At 42.7% G+C, this 14871-nt stretch overlaps 1 protein-coding gene across 13 annotated transcripts in view; it reads left to right on the forward strand.

Annotated features, from left to right (window-relative positions):
* MPDZ (multiple PDZ domain crumbs cell polarity complex component) overlaps positions 1–14871 on the forward strand; it is a 160769-nt gene that overhangs the window by 27287 nt on the left and 118611 nt on the right. For all 13 annotated transcript variants that reach the window (XM_019517589.1, XM_019517582.1, XM_019517586.1 and 10 more), the window contains exon 4: positions 11832–12053. In XM_019517589.1, the coding sequence (XP_019373134.1) occupies positions 11832–12053 (222 nt within the window). The remainder of the gene's footprint in view (positions 1–11831; positions 12054–14871) is intronic.

The following is a 14871-nucleotide window of genomic DNA, read 5'->3' on the forward strand; positions in this document are numbered from 1 at the left end:
TCCCCCCCCCCCCCATTCCCATCATGGAATGCAGCCCCAGCAGATAGCAGTGGCAGCAACAACACCAGGTGGAGGCACTCAGGGTGTTCGTGCCCAGTGCAGGCACTGGTGCCCAGTGTTGTGCAGCTCCAGCCAACATTGCACATTGCAGTGAAGTGCAGCCCTTGCTTGGCTGTCTCTATTGCTGGTGCTCCCCGATGCACATGTGTAGCCCCTGCACTCGTGCTGCATGGGAGGGGAACTGTCAAAGGTGGGGCTACCCCTGTGGCTCTTGAAAGCTCACCAAATCTCATTAACTGGTCCTCCACCCAAAATAATTGCCTGCCCCTGGGCTAGTAAGAATTCCAGGAAAAAAGTGTGCAACCTTCCTAGCTTCACTGTAGCAGGCTTTGCAAGGCAATGCAGGATTCTTTTGTTGTTTGACCTCTGGGCTCCTGTTGAGAAATGAAGTCAAATAGTGCTAAAATGCAGGATGGGTTCATTTTGTGGCCTATTGCTGTAATGAATGTGTCAAATTTATTTTCAATTTTGATGTGACCTGAATTGAGATTTGAACACTGGGGAATCTGAGCAGTCCCTATCTTGATAACCTGAAAGCAGAAGAAAAGGTGTGTTAACCTCTTCATTACTTAAAAATGCCTGTGATGCTTACGGGCTTCCTTTACACACAAATTACTAGAGCAGTGCTTCTCAAACTTTTCCTCGCTGTGACCCCATTTATGAACCCATTTTCTCAGCATGGCCCCTGATTTCCAACCTTCAGCCTCCCACAACCCCAGGTGCCCCTCACTCCCCACCCACAGCCCTCTGCCCTCCCCAGCACGCCCAAGGCCTGGCTGCTACCCATGGGAGCCAGTGGCTACTGCAGCTGCAGCTGAGTGTAGAGCCTGGCTTCTCCGCCCCCCGGCAGACAGCACTGCCGGAGTGGAGCCCGTGATGGCGGAGGATGCAGGCTGCCTGCTGCAGGCTTGGGGCTCCCCACCCTGCTGCCCTCTTCCCTGGGGGCTCTGTGGCCCAGTGGGCAGGACCCAGCGTGGGAGGGGGGGAGCACTGCGCTGCCATTGTTGCCAAGTTGAGGTGCCCCCTGCTCACCTGGCAGCAACGTGGGCAAAAATCGTGCCACTGCTGCTACTGTGCCTCACCTTGGTGGCCATGGTGGTGTATCACGCCCTCCCACAATTCGTCCCACCTGCTGGGCTGTAGAGGAGGCTCCTGCCTGGAGCTGGTCTGGCCCAGTTGCAGCCCCACACTGCTGTAGATGCAGAAATCTCAGGGGGCATGTTTGTCATGACCCCATCCGCTGAAGTTGCAACCCCATTTGAGGTCACAACCCATAGTTTGGGAACTGCTGCACTAGATACTTCCTAACTATTCAAGAAAGACTTTGTGCTCTAAAAATCTCTAAGGCAGAATGAACAAATAGACAGATGTAACAATTGTATTGATATCCAAGCATACCAGTACTATCTGTTATGATGCCATTGTTACTTCTGCAGGACTCTAGCAGTACAAGTGTAGCAAAGCTTTTCCAACTTTAGCCTTGTTTCATTCAGAGTCAAAGTTAGGGTGCATTAGCTAACTGGTCTTGCTACAGGAACATAAGACCTAACAGATAGGCACAACTGTTGCATATTCCTGAACCACAGCTTCTCCCTCCTCTTTCAATAGGGTTCAAATGTATGTTTGCCCATACCCAAAGTTATAAGAAGGGGAACACTGATGCCAATTTATGTGCCAGTCAAACTGGTCTAGTGCAAGCAGCATAGAAGTGGTACTATGTTAACTGGGAATACATGTTTTTCATTAGGTGCATAGACTTACCAGAGGCCTCTGAAATGTTTTTGTGCTGAAACCTTTAGTTTTCCCTGGCTGATTTTCTCTTCATTTTATTGTTGTTGTGCATTGCCTTTTAGCAGGGGACTCAAGTATCTATTAGTCGGGGACTATTTGCTGTAAGTTATTATTTTTTAATTAAAGTAAGCCAAAGTATAAATTGCCCAATTTATCTGACAATGCAAAATTAGGAGGTTGAGTGGGGAAAAAAGTAGGAACCACACTAAACTGAATGTATGTTGTTTTTTTTTTAGTGTGAAACAGCACAATCATACTTTCAAGCACTTTATTTGCATTTAAGGATACTATAACAACCATAATGTTTTTCCTTCTTGGTATACTCATTCTTTATTGAATGTTTACTTTTTGATGTTGAGGCTACAGAACAAGCTCAGTATTTGAAGATAAGGAGGCAACTAGAAAACTAGAAAAATGTGTCTGGTGCTTTATTGCACTCCTTAAGTCTTAAATAATTTTATTTATTCATTTATGTTTCACTATTTAAAAATGTGACACAAAGTAATAGCCCCTACTAGTATTTCTCTCCTCTCTTTGTGTCTCTCTCTGAGCTTCCCTCCCTCCTCCACCTCAAGCTCAAGCAAGGCACAGCTAATGAGAAAAATCCCTTCCTTTGCTGGGCTACATTCCTCAGATTTTTTTCTTTGCAAGTTTGACCATAGATGTTACATATAAATCATGGAAAATACCTCTCACAATGCAGGCAAATACTGTCTGGTACATTGTTGTTGGGGGCTCTACATAGGGCCTGTAGTGCTTTACAGTATAAATCTATATAACAAAGAAATTAAAGGCAAACACAGGAAAACTACTACTTTCTCCTCTTAGGGGCCACTCAGGAAGTAAAATTCCTCCAAAGGATTACACAAAAGAAGCACTTGAAATTACTAGACTGCTGCCTCTTCAGTACAGCACTAATTGTTTACTAGACCCTGTCATTTGATCCAAGGCATTTCACATGCTTATAAAAACTAATTTGGGAAAAGATCATTGTCGTTCCCCCAACCCAACCCAACCCAACCCCTCTCCTATTCCCACACCTCCCACCCATGATCTGCTTTACTACTGTGCTATACACAAGCTCTTAGAGTTCCTAAGTGAGGTATAAGGGGGAGTGATCATTTGGACCAGGCTACCCAGGAGAAGGTACAGATTCCACTGGAGGTTTGGGCCCCCAGGTACCTAGCTGTAGTGTTTACAGCTAACTTGTATGAACCAGTATAAGCAGCTGGTATTTATTCTTACTGTGGTTGGATGGTGCCAGCTGTTAGGGGGCCAGTTCTTTGGGCCTTTTTTTGTGGGCTTTCCCTATGAAAGACAAAGCAAAGAAAAAACTGGAAAGGGGACCATACAGAGAGTACAGAGCGTACTTTACTTTTAGCATTCCCCTGGCATTTTTAACAGTATATATACTTTATTTTCTTTTGCAGTGCTATGATACACAAAAACACTCAACTTTTAAGAGGCCTAATTTTAAGAGGCATAAAAATGCTGACTATGTTCCTTTAATGTTGGTGTGCCATTAACATGACTGGAATGGAACATTTTTTATTTAAAGCATTTTGAACAATAAAATGAAAGCAGTATTTGATTGCATTTTGAGTGTATGTGGCTGTAACGTAAGTTTTATCATACTGTGTGGTATCAGTGAATTTTCTTTTTGTCTGTAGCCAGATTACGTTAATATTGCAGATGTTACATATAGTAAAGGGAAAGCCAATCAAGACAAATTAGCATTAGCCAAATTTTAGAACAAAGCAATATTCCTTCATATGTTACTTAAATAATCATAGTACCAAACAGTTACTTCATGATGGAGTTAAAGTGATTTTATTACTTCCAAGTAGTACAAATTAATATTTGATTAAAAAAAAAATTCTTACAAGCACAGAGGCATCATCTTTCTTCAGATACTTACTAGCATCTTAATGTTCTCTGTGGAATGATCTCTATTTTTATGATTAGGGATATGAAGTAGGCAACTAACTACCACAGTAAGAAGTTGAGAATCTCAAAAGAAAAGATTTGTAAATGTGAAACATTTATTATTTGCAGGCAGTGATTGCTTCTGTTAAAATTGGTAATTTCGTAGAATTTGCAAACAGCAGCAGATGACAGGAGGAGGCACCTTCTAGTTGGACTAGTCATTTTGGATTTGTTTAGAAGTTCCTCAAATAATTTATGTTTGTTATACACGTAGTTAGCTAGTTGTCTTCAGGAACAGTTCTAACCATCCGGGTCAAATGCAAAAGTGATAGTGAGGTATCCAGGTTGTGATAATAATACACTTTTTTGAAAAAGTAAACACTTCCCTGGAGCTGAGTATCACAGCTAAAAGAAAAGCCAAAGTTTGTGAAACAAAGTTAAATACTTTTAAGATTTTGGAAATTAACTCTTTAGCCTCCAACTGATACTTTGGAATCTTCTACTAATGAATGATCACTCAGCCAAGATATTGGTACTCCCACTTTTGAAAATAACGTATAAACAAAGAAAGTTTATGTCTAATAGTTCCAACAAGTCTGAAAAAAAAGAGTGAGAGGACGGTGTTGTCACCATTGATACATCTGGGTATGGAAGTATTTTGGAGCAATAACTTGATGTAAATGCACTGAATATGGGGAAGTCTACAGAGGAGGAAACTGAATATTGTTGTGAAGGGTCCTGCTAAATGGTCAGCAACCTGTGATGGAGTCTGTCTGTTGCTTGTGATTGTGGGCTAGTATTGTAAGGATGTTTCTCTGGACTGTTACGAAAGAAAATTTTCAGCCTTCCATTTCTTATGCCAGCTTTTCACTTGAGCAGAATCTCTCTATTGCTTCATTTACTTGTGATTTCAGAGTAATGGTATTGGAGACTGGAAAAATGTATTGAGTATCCTAATAAAACAAGAAAAAACTGTAGCTCATAGGAACAGCTATCATTAGTGGAAAGACTTAGAAATTCTCTTATAAAACATCAGTAAACTGTTTTTTATTTGAGCAGGCTGTACAGATTAGAAAATTATTCCTTTTAAGGTTCAACAGACCAAGTATATTCATTCTCCAATAGCAAATTTTTTAAAACTGTGGAGTTTCTTGGGAAATATGACCTTGTATGAAAAAACATCCCCATTGAAATTCGTTAAAGGAAATGTACAAATGCTACCTGGGCAAAACTATTCAAACCAATGTTATTAAAATTCTCGGATATGTGAAATAATTTCTTCCTTGAAAGAGGGTACACATTATTCTGTTTCATTATACTGAAGACATTAGTAGACATGCAGATGACTTTGGTTTGTTAGATTTGATTCTGAACAAGCAGAAAATAAGGTAGATGGGACACAATTAGTATGAAAGAACATTTCTTTGGATTTTTGAACATGCTGTCAGTAGCATGGTAGATTAGAAGTCAGCATTGCAAGTTGAGGTAAGTTCAGTAAAATGAAGCGGTATGAAGTGAACTATGCATCCTCTTACATGCCTTGAAGGGTTTCCTACTGTTCTGGTAAGGGTTGCATGAGTATCCTGACTGAGACTAAGGAACTGCCTGATGACTTGGAAATTGAAGCTAGTTTTCCATGAGAAAAACAATTTAGAGTACGAGCCAGAAAGAGAATGTTTGATTTTTAAGTAAAAGGTAAACTATTGACTAATTTAGAAGATAACTAGAAAGTTCATTTCTTTATGTTTTGAATACTATTATGCAGTCACCTGAAAAAATATTTTTACAACTTTCAGCAGCAGCACAAGCTATTCTGTTTTTTGTATGATTATGAAACATTAAAGATACCTCACAAAGAATTATTTATATTATTTGTATTTGAGATGCATCTTACACCAGTGCATTATTTTAAGAAAAGCATGGTAAAATGGACATTAATTCCAAGACATCTCTCACATTAGTATTCTAGATCTTAGCAATAAACTTCTAGCTTTTGGTAGGTAACTGAAATATGAAACAAGTGCAAAATGTTACGTTAGAGTTTCTGAGAAAAGTAAGATTTTGTCCCAAATCTGTCCATTGTGTTCAAGATTATATTAAATATGGGTTATAATGGTTGCAAGCAGAGAATGCAGGTTTTTAAAACTTAAGTAGTATTTATGTTCTGCCATAGCTCAGTCACAGTTGGAGGATCTTTCTTTAATTTCAGTTGAAAGCCAAATTGTAGAGTATAGATTTGAAGGTTGCCAACCACAAGTTTGTGTGTAATAAAGCAAACAATAGAAATTCACTTCAGATGCTATCTGACCATTCCTAATCAGTGAAGGATTGGCCTGGTGTTTGATTGTTCAAATTCGTGGTTAAATAAGAATACATAGTGTTAAGCCCTGTACCATTGATAGTATATATTATCTTCAGTATGGTGAAGATAACCATGAAACGCTGGCAGAGAACAGTGAGATGAAAGAAGCTACAAAAGTGGGGTATACAACAATAATGGGTGACTCCAATTATCTTCATGTAGACTGACTATCTCCTCTGTGTGTGATTCAGAGAGAGAATTTCTAAATTTCTTTATTTTAATTATTGCTTTTTAGAACAACTAGTTCTGGGGCTGAAAGAAGTGAATCAGCTTGATTTAGTTCTTAGTAGTCTACGGTTCGAGCATTTTGCATAGCTGAGCTTCTGTGTAAGGTAAACATAATATAATGCAATCCAGCATCCTTACAAGACAAAATACAGCACAGAAATGCTCCACAAAATGTTTAACTTTAAAATGAGGAACTGCACAAAAATGGGGAAGCTAGTTTATCATTTAAATGCAAATGCCTCAAACCTGTGAAAATGGAAATCATTTCTAACAAATTCTGATATTAGATATAGTGCATTGCCTCCTTATCTCTAAAGTTATCTAGATAAGAAGATGGAAATTAAGAATGTTAAGAATGAAGCCAGAGTGTTTGTTGTGTTAGGCATGGTTTTAGATAGGACTGTGTGAAGCTTCAGACTGTGCTTTGGATCCGGAGAAGCTTCAGATGCTTCGGCGTCAAAAGCAGCATGTCCAGCTGGCTTTGTTAGGCTTTCTGAAGAAGTTCGGAGCTTCCAAACCGCTTCGGAAAACCTTTGGAGCTGCCTCCAAGATCTGGCCATAGGGTATAATGGGGAATCAATTAAATATCTATAGCTTTGTTGTTTGTTGTCTGATTTGGATGAAATTTGCAGGGTTGGTAGCCTCTGCTGAGAACATGAAGCCTGCCAGGTTTCACAAAGATTGGTGTAGGGGTTCAGGGGGAACTGCACCCCAAATTTTTGAAAGCAAAGCTCATGTCACGTGCATGTGTTAGACTACAGGGGGTTGCTCAAGCACCCATGTCATGAGTTTTACCTGTCAGCAGCTAGAGGTACAGGGCCCCAGAACCCCTGCACCTATCTCCTTGACAGCTGGTAGGCTTCATGGCCACAGCAGGGGCTAGCAGGCCTGCAGCTTTCGCTCTGCTGCGCCTTAATACACACAGGGTCACCCACGTCACGAGTTTTGCTTGTTCGCAGCTTGAGGTGCAGTTCCCCCCAAACCCCTGCACTTATCTCCTTGAAACTTGGCAGGCTTCGTGGCCTCAGCAGGGGCTACCATCCTGGCACTTTTGACCCCACTGTGGCTTAACACATACATGTGACATGAGTTTTGCTTTCACAAATTTGGGGTGCAGTTCTCCCCAAACCCCTGCATGATCTTCTTGAAACTTGGCAGGCTTCATGCTCTCAGCAGAGACTGCCAGCCCTGCAAGTTTCATCCAAATCAGACAACAAACAACAAAGTTATAGATATTGCAATGATTCCCCATTATACCCTATTGCTGGATCTCTGAGGCAGCTCTGAAGCTTTGGAGCTGCTTTGGCCGGGTCATAGCAGAAACCCGGTGCAGAGCTCTGGATCAGATCACTGGCATCTGAAGTGGCTGAATCCGAAGCCGAATCAAATAGGTGCCGACTCGCACAGGCCTAGTGTTAGACCGTCTGTACAGCATTAAGGGGGAAGAGAGGGACATTTGTAAAGCCTCTGGGTCCTTTAACTGTAGGGATTCACTGGTGGGGGATTGAGGTGGAGGGCTGTAGTATCTGTGTAGCTGCAGCCAGCTGTGCTGGCACTCTTTGTCCACTATAGTTTAGGATGTTTTAGAAAACCAAAACATAATGGAGGGTGAAACCTGGGATTCAGATGTTATAATGATCTAAAAAAGCAAATTAAAACATGTATTTCTGAGTATTTGTACTTTCAGTTCTGTGTCCTCAATTATAAGGACTTAGCTGAAAAATTGTCTGTAACACTCATAATTTTGGGCAGAAAGATCTTTGGCAATTGTATATTTGTGTGCTAATAATGTGTGTGCTCTTAAAGAAAAGTCGATGGGGGTGTGTGTATGTGTTAGTATAGGTCAAATCTATGGAAGAAGATCTCTATTATTGGCTTAAAGATATGAGACCTTTGTATAGGTTTAGTCCTGCACTGATATACATGCATGTGATATCAGTAGGGACTCTAAATGGATCAGAAAACAATCTGGCCTGCAGTCTTAAATGTTGTTATAAGTACTGAAGTGCAAAACAAAACTGAATATTACTTACATACTGCAGATATGAGAAAAGACTCAAAACTAATGATCATTTCAAAGGTTCTATGTGATGAAAATATTATTAGTGAATTAATACAACATAATCAAATATACCCAATTTTCTTGTGTATGACATGCACCTTTTTTCTAAATATCAGATGCTGGAAATTGGGGAGCACGTTTTAAGCGAAATAATATGGAAATAAATACAGGCAGTCCTCCACTTACAATGTTTCGCATTACAACGTTTCGCACTTACAGTGTTTATAAATTGACACCCTGTTTCAACTTTCTGATGTCAGTTTCACCTTTACAACTCTTGATTCAATGTGACACCACACCAGTGAACAAGTTCACTGTATCACCCATCTCCCTGGAGAACGTCTGTCCAAACTTCCTTGAACACTTTCTTTAAGAAAGCAGGCAAGAGTCCAGAAAACCCTGCCACCAAGACTCCTGAGAAGACTCCAGCCAAGAACCCTTCAAAAAGTCCTACCAAGAGCCCTTTAAAAAGTTCAGCAAAGTCACCTTGAAGAAGTCCTTCCAAATCAATATGATTGCTATTTACAGTATAAATACATGAGTGTAGCTATATTACTCATCTATAATTGATCGAGTACAAAATTCTGGGGTATTTTTGGTGAAAATAGCGTATCGAGCCTTGGTTCAGGAACTAATCCCCCATTTATAACATTTTCTTATGAGAAAATTGGTTCCGAGTTGCAATGTTTTGACTTAAGACACAGTTTTCAGGAACCAATTGTATCGTAAGTCCGAGGACTGCCTGTCCAGTAACAGCAGCTTCTGCTGTGTGAGCCCTGCCAGGGAAAAGATAAAGTTACTCTGCACATGCTCTGTAGGGAACAGCATAATGTGGATGATTTGGCCATGGATCAGCATTGCATTTGTACCAGGAGAAAAGTCTGTTGTTCAAGGGATTTTTTACAGAAGAGAACTGGCTCTTTCACAAGGAAGTTAAATCACTTCCAACCTGGAAGATCTCTGTTTTCCTTCACCAACTTGAACGGCTGTATGCTCCTCTTGGATACTGAGAACACCTGATATCCCATAGTCCTCTGCCTGCTGTCCCTCCCTCCCTCCATCCAAGGAAGAGGAAGGGAGAGAAAGCACTGACTTCCTGGTAGTGTGCCCTGGGGCAAGCTGTCAGGGAGGCTTGTTCCCAGAGGCCTTTTCCCTTGAGAGGGACTCCTGCTGCAGAAGGTACTACTGATTTAGCAGATGATTCGTGTGATTCAGATGTTTTGTGTGACTGGCCATGGAGCCTCTGCCCTGACACCTGGGGCCTTGGCTCTTTTATATTTCTAAAGTGGAGTTGAACCCTGGGTGCTAGAGCCTGCAAAAATTCTTCCAGCTGATCAGCAATTATGGGGACATTCTTCCATGCTGGGAACTCTCCCAGAGCCCTGGAAGCGTTGCTGCCATGAATGCAATTGCCTCCCTCCCCTGCACTCCTCCAGGTTTACCCAAAGGAGCCCAGGGGGCAGCAACCCTCATGGGGCTCCAGGAGGGTTCTTGCCTTGGGTGAATGGCTCCATCGCCAGTCACACGAATCATCTGATTTGCAGAAGGGTGGGAGAAGCATTCTCTTGGAGCTAGAACTGTCTGATGTCTCCAGGAGAGCTTGAACTCCAGGCGCACCTGCCTTCTGCCCTGAGCACTCCTCTGAGTTGACCTGGAAGGCCGTGTCCACATGAGCAGGGACGTTTGTTTCCCGAGGAACAAGAAGAAGTGGTATACCTTGGGGAACACCTGTGCCATGTGTCTGCTGGCATGCAGCAAGTTATGCTTGGTGGGGTAGGGGAGGCTGGGGCCAGCAATTGTGCTGGCCCCAGCAGTCTTACTTGGGGTTCTGGGGGCCAGGGAAGCTGCAGCTGTGGCACTTCTGCAGTTGGGAGCGTGCCAGCAGATGGAAAGTGGCTCTGGCCAGCCAGGCTCCAGTTTTGGGTGGCACATGCTGCTGCCACGTGCGCCACCCCGCTTTTGTCCCATGCAGGTTTTTTTGACTCTGGGATCTCCCAGGGTCAAATCCCACCTCCACACTGCAAGGTAACAGCGTGGAGAATGCCTGAATGTGTGGTGTGTGGTGTTGCAAATAGGTCTGTGGTGCCACATACCGCATGGCTGGGCTCCTCTTCAGCTGCATCCAGACTGCATGTAGTGGGGAATATTTTGTTATAGAGGGACCCAAGGGAGAGGGGGCATTCTCCCAGGGTTGGAATCCTCCTTGGACTGTTTATAGCAACTTACGGTTTTCAGCAGCTGCCAACTGCCTGTTGACAGCCTACCCCCTTCCCAGGAAGGGGAGAGGACAAGCTGTCAATCAGTGGAATCCCTTAAGGGTGGAGATGACCCATGGAACAGCTCCCTAGTGCCTTCTTGTAGGAGAGCTCACCTGCATAGCTCTCCAATCGGGGGGCTGGTACACACGTATGTTCTGACTGCTGGGCTGTTTTTCTAGCACTAAGAATTTCACCAAAATTCTTAGTGCTAGAAATGAATGCTTGCCCATGGCCTTTCTCTTTGTTCCCTGACAGAGACTCCTGCTGCAGAAGCTGCAACCGACTCAGCAGGAACCCCTGCCCTGGCACCTGGGGCTCGGATCTGCTGTATTTCTAAGGTGACCAGGAACCGTGGGTGTTATTGTAGAGGCTCCTGCTGAATGGACTGTGTAGGCCCTCATCTGACTTACAAGGTGCTACTGGCTAGGCTTGGGCCCTCAGCTGATCTTATAGGTGCTGTTGGCCGCCCACCCTGCTCAACTTCGCTCCACTTGGGCATAAAGAAGAGGAATTTGGTACTGATCAAGGACAAGATGGGTAGGGACTGTGGCTGTTCTCTTCTACTTTGGGGAGCAGAACACACAAAACATCCCTTAATCAGGGTAGATGATAAAGTTGCTACCTGTGATTATGATTTTTCAGAACAGAGTTGGGATTCTGACACACTACCAATTTTAAATTACACCTGACCTGATGGCAAGGTTAACAGAGACTGACAGTCTTACTCTATGGAGATATGAAAGATTAGATCAGTCACTTACTTTCTACTTAGCTGATGAGGTTTCTTTCTTCCCCAAGTGAAATGCAGCTTTTTTTAGAGAGCGAGTGCTATTTGCTTTAGAAAGCTCTGCTGCACTGAAAACAACTGTTCTTCTTTGCTTACCATTATAGCAGTGCTAGAGCTACCCTGGGTATTTACGCTAACACAAAGAAATACGGTTTAGATAGGCTACAGACAATTTCTGCAAATTATGTTGCCATGACTTTTACTTATATTTTTTCACGGTTCCAGTTATATTGTGTACTATAGTTATGTTTTTTGGGTTTTTTTTCATGACAGTCTTTTAATCATGGGGCTATTTATCAGCAATGATAGTTCCTCTACATTATACAGTTTTATTCTGATGTTGTGATTCATCCTCAGGTAAATGTTGCACCTGCCATCCACTCAGCTGGTGTATTTCCACAGCTCCTCCATCATGGTGCTAGTGTGGGTTCCTTGCCACATAATGAATCCTATTTACTGGCCCAGCAGAATGGCAGCCCAGCTAATATTTTAGATGCCTCAGTGAGATCTACTACTCCTCAGATTAATGGAAAATCCTCTAGTGATGATGTGGAGCAAATGATTAGAAATATGTCACAGGTAAGAAGCTAACATGTTCAAGAATAGTATTTCATTGTTATGTGTTTAATGATTTGTAACCACGAATAATGGGTCATTGGAGTTGCTAAATAGATTCTTGCCCTTCTTTGTCAAGAGAAGGGAAGTGCCAAAATTACTTGCATGCAACTTGCACCTTTTCCCTCAAAAATTAGACATCCAAAATAGAGGTGCATTTTTTAATTGAGGAAGGTGATTTCCACACTGGCATAGGCATGGGGATTCAGTAACTGCTGCTAAGGACTGTGCTACATTCCAGCATCCGTGCAAGAGGGGCAGAGTCCAGTTTGTAGTGTCACTTGCTTTCTCCTCTCAACTCCATAACTAAAATGCCATCGCAGCTTCTGCCATATTCATTACTCAGCCAAAAGCTGCTGTCAGTTTGTCAGGGGTTGTGATGGGGTTACAGCTTGAGCTTTGGCACTGGGAGGAGAGGATGATTTATGTATTCAGGCAGACAAGGTTCTTTGGGTGAATCTGATATCTTTTATTAGACCAACTTAAATAGTTGGAAAACAATTATTAAGCAAGCTTTTGGGTTCAGACCTGAAACCATGGCTGAATGCTCATGTATTCAGGAGCGTTCAGCCATGGTGAGCCCATGATGTGGCAAGGAAAACTCTCTTCTCTAATTCATTCTGCCTTCCCAGAACACAATGCATGCCTTATTTGAGGGCATGTGGTATGTAAGAAAATACTATATTTTTAAAAACAAACTTTTTTATATTGAGGTTATGGTAGACCATTTAATATGAGTCAACAGTATGTCTTTGTTGCAAAAAGAAAAAAAAAAAGCCAACAGCATAGTGGGTTGCATTACCAGGAATGTCACTTGCAAATGAAGGCCTCACCTGGAGTCCTATGTCCAGTTTTGGGCCCTGCACTTGAGAAAAGATGTGGGAAGATTGGAAAAAGTCCAAAGGAGAGCAGCAAGGATGATTTGAGGCCTGGACACATGATGTAATGAGGAAAGGCTGAAAGAACCAGGAGAGTTAGTTATTTTGGAGAAGAGGAGACTGAGTCAGTCTTCAAATACCTGAAGGGTGATTATAAAGAGGAGGGAGATAGACCTTTCTGTATGGCTCTAGGGATCAGGACTAGGAGCAATGGCCTCAAACTGCAGCAGGGTATATTTAGGTTGAAGGTTAGGAAGAACTTTTTCATTAGAGGGTGGTCAAGCATTGAAACAGGCTCTGTAGGGAAGTTGTGGAATCTTCATCACTGAACATTTTCAGGAGCAAATTAGACAGACACTTAGGCCAGGTACAGGCATTGCACATAAACCAGTATAAGTGCTTGGAAACCAGTCTGTACCTGTAACAAAATAGAAGTTTGGGGCACATAGACTAATTTAAAAATGGTGGTATCAGTGTGGTATCAGACTTAATTGGTTTAGGTTAGATCAACCTATTGAACTTCTGTACCAGACCCCTACTGATTCATGTTAGGTCACTGTCTGTTAGCATCCCCCACCCCCCTCCGGAACTATGTTGGAGCAATGCCATGCTTGACTGCTCTGGGCAAGTGTACAGTGGGCCCTGCCTCCACCAGGCTATCAAAGAGTTGAGCTAACGTAGAATCTCTCCCCAGCCACAAGCAGACCATGGTAGGGGGTGAAGAGAGGTGTTCAGGAAATCTGTGCTAGCTCCCCTCTCTGGCAGCCAGAGCCAGGTCTGTGCAACAGATGCCTCAGTTCCCTTCCCCCCACACTGCAGCTAATAGTGAGTTAGAGGTGTGTGCCTAGCAGCCAATCAGAGGGGTCCTGTCACGCAACTGCATTCATCTGCCCTCCAGTCTCTGGCAAGCTGGGAGGCATGCAGGAGATCCCCCAACCTGCTGGCCTCAGCCAGTGTAATCATCCTACGTGTCCCTCCATCAGTGGGTGCACTTGTGTTCTGTTCTCTCCTAAACTAACCTAGTCCACTTAGAGAAACCCACATAAGATAGTTTGAGTCTGCCTAGGGCTCTTTGAATGTCTGTACTTAGCCTTAGCTGGGGTGATTTAGTCAGGGATTATTCTACCTTCAACAGGAGGCTGGACTAGATGACCTTTTGAGGTCCCCTCTGGTCCTATTTTACTATGTTCCTATGTGCAGGACTGCTGTTTCATGGATGAAGGGTGGATTATTATAGTTAACACTTGTGCTCTGGAATTTATACCTATTTGTTTTCCTAATGCATTAACATCTGTGTTTGTGGAGCACTTAGCAATAAATATTAAAAGGTGTTACATTTTATACAGCCTGTAATGTATTATAGAATTGGAAATTAGAGATGAAAAAACCCTCTAAGATCACCTTGTCCACACCCTGTAACTGCAGGATAATTTCTTATAGTAAACAAAAGTCTGTCTGTACTTCCATTGACTTTTGTTAGGTTGACCACATGAAATCTGGGGCAGTATTTGGTCCTGAAAATTTCCAGGTCCTTTTCCATTTTACTTTTAAAAAGCTCAGGTGAGAGGTTCTATATCACCTTCCTAGGAAGATTTTCACAGTCTAATGGACAATCAGGAATTGTTTCTTGATCACCTAAGAGTTTCCCTCCCTTTCCCCACCGAATTTCATTCCACTAATCCTAGTTATGTCCCATAATTGCTTTTTGTTCTTCAAGAAGCCCAAAGGGAGGTAATCCCAACACGGATCAAAGGGAGCAGGAGGGCGCGAAAGCCCCCATGGCTCACCAAAAGCATCTGGAAATGTCTCCTAGCTAAAAGGGAGGCGTACACCCAATGGAAAGGAGGGGGCATCACCAGGGATGACTGTACTGCAGTTGCTTGGGGATGTAGGGGGGCAGTCAG

This window comes from Gavialis gangeticus, unplaced genomic scaffold, assembly GCF_001723915.1.
Source record: "Gavialis gangeticus isolate Ggan-Ray unplaced genomic scaffold, GavGan_comp1, whole genome shotgun sequence".
NCBI lineage: Eukaryota > Metazoa > Chordata > Crocodylia > Gavialidae > Gavialis > Gavialis gangeticus.